Consider the following 15,558-nt stretch of genomic DNA (forward strand, 5'->3'; position numbering starts at 1 on the left):
TAAACTCTGAAAAATTTTAACAGCCATAAAAAAGAAATCTGGTTAAGCATTCCATCTTTCAATTGATTCAACACTCCTACAGGAAGTAGATCCACATTCACAAAATATAATAGTAATTGATTTGAAATACATATAATGCATCATGATATATACTGAGGAGAAAGAATTTGTGCATCCTAATAAGCATCCATTTATATACACACACACACTGGGTACTTGAAAATAAACAGCACTATTTGAATAAAAATGTACTTCCAACAACAGAATTTCTCTATTAAATCCATGTTTATTGCTTAAGTTTTATCACAGTGGAGATTAAATTATGCTTAATCATCCGGTCAGTGCTTTTGTACCTTCTTCAATGCCAAAAAAATCATTTAAACCAAGTCATTCATACACTCGAAATCTTGTTACCATCCCACCATTCATCGCCTCTGTGTGCTCCTTTAGTTGCCACGAACTGCAAGATTGTAAAAAGGTATAGCTAATACGCTTATTTATAATACCATTTTCTTCAAGTATTCAGAAAGCAGTACAAGTAGCTGTACTGTATATTAGAAACATATCTGTACTGTTATTTATTGCTATAGGATAGAGGCTCCTGATGGAATGATAGTGAAATATTGCATCACTGTGTATGAAGATGATCTCAGCATCCTGTAATCATCACAACTCTTCCCATGTTAGTGAACAACACTAGGTGAATGGGTTTCTTTCCTTTCTCTTTCAGGCATGGGATTTCAAACAACAAATAAATAAAGCATACACTCACAACGTGTGTAGTGCAAATTCCAAGTAAACAGAATGACATGGAGATAAACTCATAGTTGCCAACTCTGGTTCCGCAGGGCAGTTATGATTTTATGCCCAGCGCCCTGCATCCCCGCCCTCGGTGCACACCACCGCCAGCGTCCCATGTGGGCAACAATGATTGAAAGAGATTGTTGCAGGGAGGGGCCGTAGCAGGAGAAGGGGGAAGACGACCACCTCTGCAAACCTCGCGCTCGGGTGGCCAGGCTTCACCCGCCGCGTCCCATCAGACCTGGGGAGGAAGGCTGGTCGCCCACCCGGAGAGCAGCCTCCCGTCCCACATCAGAGAATTTGTATTGGCAACTACGCGAAACATGGATTGCGTGGCCCAGACTAATAGAAGGTAGTATTTTTCCAGATACAACCATTGAAAGAGAACATCTACAACGTAGCGATTTAGAAGGAACTTAATAATAATGAGAATTAATAGGAAAGACATTCAACTTTAGGGTGGGGGGCTGGTTGGTTGGTTGGTTTTTAAACAAACCCCAAATAGTGGTTTGATTCTGCACCGCTCTGGGCCATTACAAAACCTTCTGCATTAAGCACAGGGCTAGATTTTCTTTTTTTTGTTGTTGTTTGTTTCATTTATTTTTCTTAATTATGCAAATCTAAGTCCCACACAGCCACATTTTAAACTGAAACAGAAGTCCCTAATATTTTCATGGCAGAAATTATATATGCAGAGTAAGGCAACAAATAAAATTTCATATAAATTAAAAATTAAGACATATTGTCGACCTGCTCAAGACCCTTTCCTCCAAAGTACTGGTAGTGAGCATAAGAGTCATGCAGCTTATCAGTAAAAGGAGTACATATTTTTGCCATTTTTCTTCAGTGCTCATTTTACGTTTTTTATGTCTGTGTTCTCAGTCCACAACTTGCTATTTCTTGCACAAAGACTGGGAAAAAATATTTTTTAAACAGCATTCTTACACAACGTGTTGAACCTTCAACAAAAGAAACAGAGCTAGCACTAAAGTTCTCTCAGCTAAAAGATGGATATATTAAAATAAGAAAATAAAAAGAAAAAACCTCTGCAAATAAAAAGAAACCTCTCCTCATTCGGGACACTCATTTAACTTTTAAAAAGTGAAAATTCATAAATACGGTCATTGTGTAACTTCAGAGAATTAAGGCTTCTAAAAACTTCAGTGCCAAAATAACCTCTCTGCATCAGTATTAAGAATAAAATATTTTCCATTTTAGGTTGTGCTTGCCTTTTTTTTTTTTTAAAGACTTTTCTTAGTTCCGTAGAATTTTGTCACATAATATTACATACTGAGGGGAGTGTTAGAACTGCTTATTGAGGTTTTAAGTAGTAGTTAGACTAAGTTACAGCGATAAAATTCGATTACTGATCTGATTCATTACTACTTTACATGGGGCAGTTGGCTCATTTCACCTTTTTTTCATGCTTAATATGGCCATTTCTTCTATACTTGCCATTTGGTATCCCATTCTGGTAATGTCCATTAACAGCGCTATGTTCATCATTTGACCAAAGGTGTTTGCTTTGTTTGCGGATAAGTTTTGTTATCCTGGCCAAAATATAATAAAGTAAGGCAGCACCCACTAATACAACAAAGGCAATATCCAGTAAGAAATACTGATATAAAGAGATGCTGTAAACAGCGGCACGTAGATGTTGGGCTCCGTTATGACGGAGGATGTAATTAATCCAGTACACAGTTCGGTTAACAGGATGACCAGGTTGGTCTTTGTGAATCTCAGACAGCCTCTGGGCCCGCTGCCGGTAGCTGCGGGGAAGAAAAAGAGAACGAAAAGAGAAGAAAGGGAAAATCGTCAGCACACTCTGAGCAATGCAAGCCTGCAAACACATAAATATACTTAAGCCTCTTCAGATCAAACAGCATATTACTGCAGGACTCTCGCAGCCACCGGCATACAGAGGGCTAAACATGGCAGATAATGTCTTGAAATTAGCCCTTACAGCTTGTTGATGAAGGATGACTAGAAAAGCAGACCTGTGCGTGACTAAAGGCAGAAATCTGCCCTCCAGCAAAGCTATGAAGAGCTAAGCTGACCTGCTGCCAGAGGGGCGTCTTATCTAATCCAAAACTGAACCCTATTGAGCAAGGCACATTTGTCCTTTCCACTGTAAAGTGGCAACATAACCTAACACACCACTTGCTTATGTTATTGTGCAATTGAATTAGAGAAACACAGAACAAAGCAAGAAACTCGGTTTTGATTGCGCAATAGACTATTTCTACTTGGGTCTAGAATTCAGCCTAAAACTTTTTCTCAACAGGCTGTCCCCAGCAGCCCATCAGGTCAAATTCCTTCTCTCCCCACTCACCGCAGCTGCGGGGTCAACAGGTTATTTGTGCAGGATTTGCCTTTCTACTAAGGATAATTGCACAAGAGAAAGGTGATGCAACAGATGTTATCGAGATCCCTTTAGCAACATTCCCCTTCGGTGCGGTTCTGCTGCTCGCTCCTTACAGGTTTCTCCTTTCCCAAGGCAAATGTCGCTTAAAGACTTTGCTCCCATGAAAGCAAGAAGCATTGTCAGCACTGTACTCCAAAACGGCGGTTAGCCCAATACAATAAACCATCAGCTAACACGTCATTATTTTTAATCTGGAGATGGTCTGAACATCACAGATGTGTAACACACAACAGTTCGGCACAAACTTGTAAAGTGACTCTCCTCACACTAATATCCCTGAGCAAATTTGTTTGCTGTTATTAAAAAAAGAGTTATGAAACCAAGTTCACAGGCTTTTACTTATTCCACCTGAGTGGCGGAATTCACAAAAAAAACAGACTGGAGTCCTCATATTGATAATAATCTGTTAGAATATTGTCATTGCAACCAACACAAATGACCTTCCCGACCTTAAGAGAAGTACTACTGGCCAGAACAGGAAGATTTTTTTTTAATCAAATCATGGGACTTTAGAAAAGCGTCACTTTTTTTAATACCTCCATATTTTTAGCTACAATCCAAACATGCCACCCTACCATCATATAGGTGTATTTTGCTCCAGGCCCCTTAGGCAGCACAACAGACGACTAAGTATGGAGTAATCAAGACACACAAAAAGAAACATTGGTCTGCAACAAGGAATAAATCAGGACAGGGTTGTTTCTGTAACCTTTCTGCCCTTCACGTGGCAACTGTCACAAAAAGCAAATGACACAATTGAGTTTCGGTACAGTGAGCAACAAGCTTAGCATCTATACAGAAGCATTATCAATTGAGTAATCTTGTGAAATGGGACAACCATCCGAAGACTTGCCCCAACTGTACACGCAAATAAATCCCAACATGCTTTTTTTTTCCCCTTGCACAAAGGTTCTGTATATGCCTATTTATCTCATAACAATAACTTAAAATAAAAGCAAGAAACAATCACTCATTCCATACCTGGGATCATTAATAACTTTTACTAGGGCTTCATACAATTCACTCTCAGTGACGGTCTTCCAGTTCAACAATATTCCCATGCCTTTGGCCTGCACACGAGTCATAGTATCATAATGGTCTCCAAAAAGTGGAATCCCCACCACCGGGACCCCATGGTACATGGTTTCAAAAATGCTGTTCAAACCTCCGTGACTAAGAAAAGCTTTAATGTTAGAATGACCTGAAAACAGAAGAGGCATGAAGATAAAAAAAATATGTATTTACATCTCCCTAATGTAAAGTTACCAAAGCACCTGGGTACACAACACATTCATCACCATGTTTCTACGGCTGCAATTCAGGAAGGCAAAAATGAATGCAACTTGTTCTGAAGTTCTCCTCATTAAACCCACTTCACTGAAATTTCACATGCATTAGATGATTTCCTTATACACTAAGAGAGAGAAAACAGCCAATTGCAAAGATAATTCTCATGTACACAAGTTGTGTAAAGTTTGTTAGAGTAATTAATATACATTGTTTACTCCTGAGTAGCTGCAGGTGGTGACTACAACCAGTTTAGCAGTACAAATGAGCCAGGGAGAGTGTTTTTCCTCATTATTCATATGAAATACAAGCTATTTAATGACAGGACAACTAATGTTACATTCTCTCTAAAGCTTCACATGCCTTACTTCAGGCTACCAAGATCTGACAATAATGATAACAACCTTATGTAGTGGAAAAATGAGACTGCCTCAGAGCAATTCAGTAACCAAAACAAATCTACCCGGTTTAAAAGTAATTTGTCTAATCAGTACACTATGATAAATACTCCAGCTGACACGCGCACATGCTGATGCATACACATGCTTAACACATTCATCAGCACTCATTATAGCACTGGAACTGTTCTGCAAACACAAACATCCAGGTATCCCAGAGACAACCATAAATATTCTCTGGCTCCTCGGATCTGCAATATATTCAGCCACCCTTCAACAGGGAAGGAAGGGAAAAAAAACAACATAGACTCTAACACAGTCTTTACCAAAAGATGGAAGAATATCAAGTTTCATCTCTGCACCTGAGAACCTGGAGGACCTCAGGTTAAACAGAAAGGCCATCAGCTTGCAACGCATGCCCAAGTTCTGTTAGAGCTTTCTTTGAAGAAAAAAATAAATACGTATGTGTTCAGCAGTATGTACAGAGCCCTAAGACTTTTTTGGATGCACTGTGAACAAGTTTTGTATGCTCAAGTTTCATGACTCTTGACCAGTGAACACCATGCCATGCTTTCTCATAACAGAAAAATTAACAGTTAGAGTCATCAGTTCTCTAAAACAGCAGATTCAAGAAAATTCCTACTTATTTATCTTTAATAATTGTTTTTTCCTCAAACTGTATAGCTCCCATGGTATAGAAGACACTTGACAAAAAATTTCCCCATTTATTAGGCCAAATAGTCTCTGGAATAACTATGTCCTTCTCCACACAATTAACTTAAGGAAAATATGGCATTAGTACCAGGGATAGATAATTAATATCAGAAAGGTGTTTGATTTCATCATCTTGAAATTCTGACCAATTCTATATTCTTGTTCTATGACTTCCATTACAGAAATTATCCTAGATGTACAGCGACTGCTAATTCAGTAGAATATGGTTGGAAGAGCAACCTGAACTTGAGTGAGAACAAGTGATATATGATCAAAGTAGATACTCACCAAGGAGGTCATTCTGTGGTAACCATTCTATAAGCTTCGTATTGTTGCCTAAATTCCTTGGTTTGTTTCCTGAAAACCTAAAATAAAAATCAAATTGAAGCTGAGTTATCATCAAGACCTCCAAAAATCAATAAACTCAAACCAGAAAATCAAACCAAGTGATCCATGAGCCCTAAGCAGATCTTCAGTTACATGGGGATACTGTTTCCTCACTATTACAAGAAAACAAAACAGGCTCAACCAAAATGCTGTAAATAGCTAGTAACTTCCAACTGCATGTTTTCATCATTCGGTTTCCTTGCAACCTGGCCTTAAATGCAGTGTTTTCTGTTAACATAATGGCAACGTAGTTCCTTCTCAAAGCACATATAGCTCTTACCACTGACCAGCAGGAGGTTTTATAACCTCCCTATGGCTCCAAGCCCTTTGCTTTACTGAAAACTCTGGCTGGTACTAGATAAATAACTCCACCAAGAACATCCCATCAGCACACTGATAATAATCCCTACCATCAACACTAGGCATTCCCTTTCAGTTGGCCAGTCTCCTGTAGCTCTTGCTAATTGACACCGTCTTATTTTAAAAGGAGTTACTAATACCAGGAAGGGAAAGGCTGACAGCTCAGCTAATGGAGGCAAGAAGCTATTGATGAAAAGTTTAGGATCTGACTCAGACAAGTGTATTTTTCTTACTTGCTCAGCTGCCTGAAACCCAATGGCTATGTCTTTCTCACCTGAGGTTGCCGGAACAGTTTAGCCCATAAAGGCTCAAAGTACAAACTGATTTACATATTAATGTTATATGCCATTAATATAGGAAGTTAAATATATTCTAAACAGAAAAGAAACAGGGGAAAAAAATTACCAGTGACTACTGTTTTGTGATAGCTCTATCAACCAGAATATTTTTAAGTTGTTTATTAGGGAGCATTAGAACGATAACTTCATAAAGAATCACCTACATATTCCCAATTAAGCAAGCCATACATCTTTACAACTGGCTTGTACATTCTAGACATTGAAAAAAGCCTATGTTACTTATGCCAACTTATATAAAAGCAAATAAACTGTTACTGGTTTTGGCTCTAATCTCCATAATCAGAAGTATATAGAGAACTACAAAGCTTTTCTTGATTTGGCAGTGATATAAGACTGCCAAGCAGCACTACCTTTCTCATTTTCAGAAATATCTAGTATAAAAACCACCTGCGTCCAACACAGACCATACGTCAATGATCTGAAGAACAAAAAAAAATCAAAGTAAAGTTGGACTCAATTTCATATTTAGGTATTTAATTATGGATCTCAAATTCCCACTGAGGTGACTGAAAGCCCCTTGGCTCAGCTCTCCCAAAGACCATGTCTTACACCTAGTCCCAGGGACACCTTCCCATTCCATAAATCATGATGGAAAGAAACAGCAGTTGGGTTCCCTTATCCAAAAAGCCATTCAGCAGATAGATTGCCGATAACAAAACCAGAACAAAAAAAACCACACCATAACAAAAGCACACTGGTAAGGAAATACTACTGAGGAAAAGTAAAAATTTTAAAAGAAGGCTTCAACTGAAATTGTTGCTTTTGCATTAAAGAAGTTATCCCCAAGAAAAATCCATTAGAATTTCTTTATTTACTACAGAAAGTGGATGCTTCCTACAGAAAACCATTCCAGGGAAAAACGTGATAAAAGGTTAAAACAAAAAAAAAAAAAGCGCAGCAAGATCAACCAGGACTAATAATTAATTACAAGCCGAGTAGTGTTGCAGGCTTCATAAGAAACAAACATATAGCAGCTCTACCCCAAAGAAAAACTGATGAGATCTTTACTAAAACTACCAAAGGTTCTGTGCCACAGCCTGAAGAATTTCCATTTTGCTGTTCATTAGTGGGGTTCACTAATTACACACAGCAATGAAAACAGTCCCTGAGAGACAGCGAGGAACAGGATGCTAAATAGGCTGCTAACACAACTCCAAAAGTGCAGCAATCATAAATTGTAAGACACTGATTATTTGGAAACCAATGGTTCACATGAACTCCTCTCAATTTTATTCCAGAGTGAAGCTCCATGTGAAGCAGAGCTGACTTAACAGTTCTTGGATTTTCACAGTAAGTTCAGAGAGCCACTCAAGATGTTTTGAGGCAAGAAAGCTTATTACTGATTTTTATTCCCACAGATTTTTCTTCCTCCAATTCCTCACAGATAAAGACAAGTGAGAAGAGCAATTACGAAAGTCTATATTTACAGATAAAAGAGGAGAAGGAGTCCAAAAAAGAGAGGAAAAAGAAAGATAAAGAGGAAAGAAAACCTAAGGTTAAATCAGCAAGATGTCATTCTTGCTCCCTGTGGTGGCTTCTTTATCAAAAATTGTGACAGTATGTCACAGATGTTATGACCTCAGACTCTTTTCACTGTCCCCAATCCTTCTGGGATATCAACTCAGCATTGGAGTATAACCTATGCCTTCTTCTGCCACAAAAGTCATTGTTCTTCCTTATTACCAGGGGACTGCAACTTTTTCACAAAGAGCATCTTTCAAGAGAGTCAGGCCCTCTGTGCCACCCAGACTGTCTCAATTTCAGCTTCTGCAACTCTAGATCAAGATGGCACAATAGGAAATGAGCGTGCTTCAAATCACCCCAAGTACGTCTATCATTGCACTTACCTCCAAATAACTCTCTGAGGCAGTCTCGCCAGAGCATGTGCTAACTTATTTGCTATATCTTCCGACAGGTATTTCACTCCAGCTCCAAATGAGACCAGGACAAAGCCATTTTCATTAGCACCATTCACCCACGTCTGCAGATCCTGTTAAAGGGAAAATTTATACTGAGCACTGTAGAAGCATAGGTAAACCACAAAAACAGATTAAATAAACATTGCTTAGGAAGAACAGTTGTTGGTCCTGATGTTACTTCACAAGCCAAGTTTCAAAAGTCAAACATTTAAGTTAGCAAGTACAATGACTCCATGATTCAGAATCCACAGTACAGGCTACGAACAGCAAAATTCTTCTGGGTTTGTTTTAGCTTCCATATTAACAATCAGTTTCATAAGACAATTTGCCCTTTAACTGATCAGTTGACACACATTCACATGTTCACACGTTACATTTTCAACTCAGCAAAATGTAAATAGCTATCTCATAGTATCTGCCTGGAAGTACAGCACGGGAAACATGAGTGAAGTCTGGGACTCAGCTGTGTGATCTCTAGCCTTAAATAAAATGAGAGTACTTCAAAAGGGTGGGTTTTCTTTCATTTATATAAAAACACTAAAAACAACTTGAAAGAAGCCAGAGCTTCAAAAAACACTGTTTCCACTGCTCCAATATTTCAAGGAGCAAGGAACAGCATTGCATCTGTATGGCAAGTACAGGGTGGACGTCCCTCTTTCTTGGACCTATATACTTTATCTTACTTAGACCTAACTGCATGCCTCTTCCACAGCAAGTTACCAGTATTACATTAAAAATACACAAGTCTAAAAGGCCAAAGCCCTTTACATCCTGAAGCTCATCCTCCTCCTGTAATTACTCCAAAATCAAGTCTCTTGCAACACAATTTTTGCTGACTCTCTTGATCCAAGGGCTGCCTTAACCTAGGCAAGGAAGGCAACGATGCCAAAAGCAGAGGTCTGCAGTACTGCCCTGCTCTGAAGCACTCAAAGCAGAACATCAATCTCCTGGAGGTAACCCGACAGCCACACTGTGAGATTCAAGTCTGGAGGCAGCAGCTTTTACAGCAGGGCACCCTGCAACGCTTCTTCTGCAGCCAGGTCAGGTCCCCTGCACAGGGCTTTGGGGCTTTCACCAAGAGATGCTCAGCACACACCTGGTCACCAGTGGGAGCATCCCATGCACAACCACAGCTGGTCCAGGGTTTCACCACACTAAACACCTCAGTGCCCTGGGTCCACCCACAAGTAATTCCTTCACAGCTGACGCTTCAGGCAAGTCCCAGTTAAGTTGCAAAGGAGACTCACAACATCCAAACCCTGGGGCTGACTTGGTGGAAACAGGGTTGGTGTCACTGATGACAAGGCAAGCCAGCAGATGCCACCACCGACTGCCACCAAGACAGCAGGGCTCTGCAGGGTCGGGGGAAAAAACATCCTAGCATATGAGAGAGTGCAGAGCTGCCAGCTAAACAAATCTTGGACACAAGAACATCATGTGGCTGGGGGGGGAAATGATGGAAAAGCAAAAGGTAAAAGCCTTGGTGTACCCTTTGCTTTTGGAAAGCTAGATTTAAATTCTATTTTTCCAATGCAACTGTTGGCAGCAGAAACTGAAAAATTATACCACTGACATACAGATATGTCAGTCTGCCAACGAATAACTTCTCTTTCCCAGGATACAGTTTAATCCTGGTCTCACCAAATTTAAGCATAAGCCTGCTCAACTCCAGTACAGCAATAGGAAATGAGTAAAAGGCAAATTAAGAGCCCTGTTCATAATGCGCCTCTTGTCCTGGTAATAAATAGCAGGCCAGACAGTAATAGAGTCATGCTGTGCTATCGTATCTGAGCACAAAACCACAAAAGCTACCACAAAAAACAGCAGGCGTAACGAAGACCTGCACATTACACTGGTGGCTGTACGCTGGTCTCTATGCAGCGGAAAAGGGATTTCCATTTTCTCTAGAATCCACACTTTTTCATTTTTCTACATCCTTTCCCAGTGCACTTTCTTTTCCTTTTTTTTTTTTTTTCCTAAGTCTGTGGAGAGAGGGGGAAGAAGAGAAATGAGGGGAAGTGTCTGCAACCTGCCTTGAAGCTGAATCATTTATTATGAGCTGAACTTCTGACATGGAAGTTTCCAAGTGGTTTTGTGATTTAAAGTTTGTCCTTGAATTTTACTTAAGGATCTAAGGCACGTTGCAAATGTAATTACATTATAGTCACTTTTACTTAGTGGTTCAACTAGTCACATCTTGAACTATTTCCTATTTGTTGTTTAAAGCTAAATAGAAAATAACCTTTTGCGGGCTCTAGGACAAGCCATTCTGAAAAGCAATCAAGCACCATGCTGTAAAAAAGACAGCTCTCCACCCATTTGTGACATTCGATCAAGCTATATTCTGAGAGCCGAAGTCACCTGTTACAAGGTGTTTTCCTTCCAACAACTGGAAGAAGCCCAACATTGACAGGCTCTGGTCTTCATAGGGGCACTTACCCACTTACCCACCCTGATACCTGCTTGGGGGGGGCAGAAACCTGGAGGTTTCTGGAGTGCCTTTTGATGACAACTCCGTGACACAGGTGCACAAGAAGCCAACCAGAGGAGAATGTCCAACTCTGCTGGACCTCGTACATGCAAACAAGGAAGACCTTGTCTGGGATGCAAAGGTTAAGGGTAGCCTTGGCTGCAATGACGATGAGATGGAGGAATTCAGGATACCGAAAGGACAAGGAAGACAACAGCAGCATCTCCTGGATGGAGGGAGACCTGGTGACAAAAAAATATGGTAAAGGGCAAGGTACTTAATGCTTTCTTCAACTCAGCCTTTACTGGTAAGGCTGACTTTCAGCAATCCCAGGTCCCTCACGCCAGAAGGAAAGTCTGCAGCAAGGAAGACCTACCCTCAGTGGAAGAGCAGGCTAGGCTACTTTTAAATAAATTGAACACACACAGGTATATGGGACCTGATAGGATGCACCCAGAAGTGCCAGTAGGTGACCAGGAGCTGGCCAGTGTCACTGCAAGGCCACTCTTCACTATCTTGAAAGGTCAGGCCAATTGGACGAGGTATCTGTGGACTGGGGCGGGGGAAGGAAAGAAAAAAATCAATTTCCACTTGCATTTTCACAAAGAAGGATCCAGGGAATGGGCTGCTCATCCTCACCTTAATCCCTGGAAGGTGACGGAGCAAATAATTGCGGAGGTCATTTCCAAGCATATTAAGGACAACATGAATGGAGCAGTCAGCATAGATTTATGGAAGGAAAATCAGCTTGATCAACCTGATAGCCTTCTACAGTGAGAAAACTGCCTCAGTGAATGAGGCGAGAGCAGTGGATGTTATTTACCTTGAGCAGAGCAAGGCTTTCCTCTTACCTCCCACTACAGCCTCACAGACCAACTGGTGAAGTACTAGCTACACAAATGGACAGTGAGGGGGGACTGAAAACTGGCTAAACTGCAGGGCCCAAACAGTTGTGATCAGTGGCAAAGTCCAGCTGGAAGTGTGTTTGCTTTTTAGTAAGGACAAAAACAGAACAGCTGGCACTACTACTCAAATATTTCTCATTCAGCCTCAGGAAGTCCTACCCATGACTACTTACGCATGGTCAGACACGCAGTTTCTGATCAGTCTGTTCTAGCTGAGGAATGGCTCCCAAGGCTACTGCTCCGGGCTTAATTAGAAATTCTGGGAGACTTCACAACTCTGATGTATTCACACAATAATCATTATACATCATTATGTAAATATAGAGGAGGTATAAAATATCTCCTTATAATGGAATTTCTAAAATAGTATTCAAAATCCCCAAGTATAATAACAAATAGCTATTAAGTACTTAGAATTTTATGTAGAGGGAAAAAAAGAAAGGAACTTTACTACATACCATGGAATTAGAATCACCCTACAAACAAGCTTTTGCATTTTTTTTGTTGTGCAACAGCAAAGCAACCTGCTTCATGTTATGACGGCTGATTTCATAGCCAAACCTCTGTAACCCTTCCCTTTGAAGGTAATCCCACTGCTTCAGTGGAACATAGCACGTACAAAGGGGAACTTAAAATCTTGACAGGCAAGACCAGATCCTGCCATCAGGCTCAAAAGATGCAATTTGTTTGCCATATGAAATGGGATTACACAAAAAAAAATCAGAATAAAACCTGTTTTGTCTAATCTGAAGCTTATTATCCGAGTGCTCCCTCTCCTTACCCACTTCCTAAGTGTGGCAATACACAAATGCACGCTCACAAGCTCTCAAACTGGGATCCAAGCAACAGAAGTTTACATGGAAAGCTTTTCATTAACTTCAGAAGTCAGGCATGCTTCCCCTACAGACAGGCCCACACAAGGAAGAGACAAGTGAAGTGAGGTTTGCCACGCTCCGAGTTGGTCAGGGGCAAATCAGCTCTGATCCAACAGGTACATAACAATCAACACAAGTGCAACAGGCAGGGACTTAGCTCAGACAGAACAACTTGGCTAACCCGAATCCAGCAAAAGAAGCAAAAGGAACTGAAGTTGTCCTCGAGGTTCCTTTTAGGATGCTACACTAGAAAGAATATGATTTTGATTCCTCACACAGTCAGGGTCAAAGCTGTCCTGTGCTAACCTTGAGAAGATCAGAAGAATTTCAACTCAGCCTGTTGCATTTTAAAATCAACCGAAAGGTTCTTTTTTTCCCCCACTGAAATTATTTCTCCCGACAGCTTTTTAGTACAGACTTTTAAACTGAAGATGTAGTGAAACTGAATCCAACTGAGTGGCATTCATAGGTCTTTGGTTGCAAGACAGATCTGAATGCCCTGGTACAAAGGGCCATGGCACAAAGGCTCAGTATTTTCTTGTACCTTCCTGTTCTTCATGTTGCACACAAGGTATAGAAGTGATACTCGTAGTAGATAAAAAGCAGGCTATGATCCTGGCACATAAAAGAGGCTAAATACTTCCTCAGCATGATTACTATAGCTATGTATGTCACTTAACACATATACATTCCTAAAGTAAACATTAGGAAGCACACCAGTGATTGGGATGCAGGACAAGCAGTGCAAAACAGAGGCTTTGAGCAATTCTCAAAAAACCTGAATTGTGGAAGAGAACACACTGATGCCACAGGACAATTTTGCTCGCCTACAATTTCGGCCTATCTAGCCTTTAGTCACCTTCTTACCTTTCTATTCATTAAGGTCATATTAGCTGTTGGGGCAGCATTTTACAGCTCCTCACTTGCAGCAGAAAAGCAACTCCTTTTGCTCAGTTTAAATGATGTTCAGGTTCACTGTAAATTCAGTGTGATTTTTTTAATCTAAGGAAAGGATACTTAATACTTGAAGTTACACCGTTTGATGTCTAAACCTAGAGTAACGGCCTGGGGAGGGGGGCTATTACATGACAAGCTGCATTATTGAGCCTTCATCAAACCCTTCAAACTTAACTGAACACTGAATTAAGAAGGAAACACCTTTGACTTTTGCAGTAAATTCAGATTTTACATACACATTGTAGTGACAAGCACTTCTTTAAATGGTTCGCTTTCAGTGACTGTAACAGAGCACCTGATCACTTTTTTCCAAATATGAGTATTTTCAGTTTTTGTTGTGTACAAAGAAAAACTCCAATTACTTGAAGTCCTAGCATAGCCAGCAGGTAACAGTTGCTTCGCTGAGGCTACCCTGCAAACTTGACAAACTGCCTTGGCTTTCCCCTTCCAAACCAGGAATCAAACCTCAAACAATTACAACTCCCAAGCCTTGATGTACTTGAAAGCAAAATTTTCAACAGAATTTCCGAAAAAAACTTAGATCAGGCACTCACATAACTTGTAGTTGAAGAAGCATTAGAAAGGTAATTATTCTTCTTCGTAAGGTCACACTGAAAACAAGCTGACATTACTGAAGTATTAAGCCAGATACACAGGTGCACACTTGGCAAATTTTAAGACACTTAAAGACAGCTGAAAAGTCTGGGATTGGAGAGGTATTCACAAAAGTGATCTGAGGGAGGGAAGCTGTTTGCTCCAGGCTATCTCAACAGTCAGTGGAGAGGCTCATCCAAAGGGTAAGTCTGAGCACCTGCACCTAGACACATCCCACCTCTTCTTGCCCACTCCCATCTCCTCAGCAGGCACAGGATGACCCCAGATGAGGTTAGCCACATGAAAGACAGAAAACCTTATAAGTCTGCTATAGCACATGTTCAGTTTCTGAACTGAATTGTGAACTATATTTTCTAATTGAATTTTGGTTTTCATCCAATTATAGCTTTATATACAACCCCAACAAAATATCTCCTAATACAGACATTAATTAATTACCATTTTCACTTAAGTGATAAAAAATTAACACATGCTAAGGTATGAAATGCTTAAGGGAAACTCAATTACAACACTGTGCCAAACCATTAGGCCTCTGCCTGTTTTCATGTTAACTTCTGTGCAAACACATGTTCTTTGGGCAAAATAGTAGAAGAGTAAGAGACTGAAACAATAAACTTTCTTTTGAAGCTCCCTACCTGTTCATTCAAATCTCTAGTTTCATTTATGTTGACTGACTGATCCTGGCACACCAATCCCAGAGGAGGTACCGATTCGTCTTCGACCACATTGCACATCAGATGCGCTTTCTAAACTCTTAATAAATAATAATTAAATGCACTTACAGGCCTCACAGAGGTATGGCACTTGCACAGATCAAGCAAAGGCAGTCAGACAGCTACTATGCCCTTCCTTACCCGGCCAGAGAGCTCCCGCACGGTAAGGGACTGGCCTTGTGGCCATTTCACCCCTCTCAGAAGTTGCATGCTTGCTTTTAAAATGCTGCCTTGAGTTTGTCATATACACTGTTCAAAGGCTGCCTAAGCAGGCTTCATCTTCAACACGGGTAGTATTTATTGCAGTGCAAGCTTTGCACAGGAGCAGACACTACAACCTTGCCTTGTTCTCTTTTCCAAGTATGGTTGCCTA

General features: G+C 40.4%; 1 protein-coding gene across 4 annotated transcripts in view; it reads right to left on the reverse strand.

Moving 5' to 3' along the window:
- Positions 1-272: 272 nt before the first annotated feature.
- Positions 273-15,558, reverse strand: part of UGT8 (UDP glycosyltransferase 8) — a 45,201-nt gene continuing 29,915 nt past the window's right edge. For all 4 annotated transcript variants that reach the window (XM_087737060.1, XM_087737063.1, XM_087737062.1 and 1 more), the window contains exons 3-6: positions 8,579-8,721; positions 5,914-5,990; positions 4,208-4,427; positions 273-2,570 (exon numbers count right to left, since the gene is read on the reverse strand). In XM_087737060.1, coding sequence (XP_087593186.1) covers positions 2,207-2,570; positions 4,208-4,427; positions 5,914-5,990; positions 8,579-8,721 — 804 coding nt within the window. In that variant the 3' untranslated portion in view covers positions 273-2,206. The remainder of the gene's footprint in view (positions 2,571-4,207; positions 4,428-5,913; positions 5,991-8,578; positions 8,722-15,558) is intronic.

This window comes from Nipponia nippon, unplaced genomic scaffold (genome assembly GCF_047370975.1).
Source record: "Nipponia nippon isolate SJK-2023a ecotype South Korea unplaced genomic scaffold, ASM4737097v1 scaffold_6, whole genome shotgun sequence".
Taxonomy (NCBI): Eukaryota; Metazoa; Chordata; class Aves; order Pelecaniformes; family Threskiornithidae; genus Nipponia; species Nipponia nippon.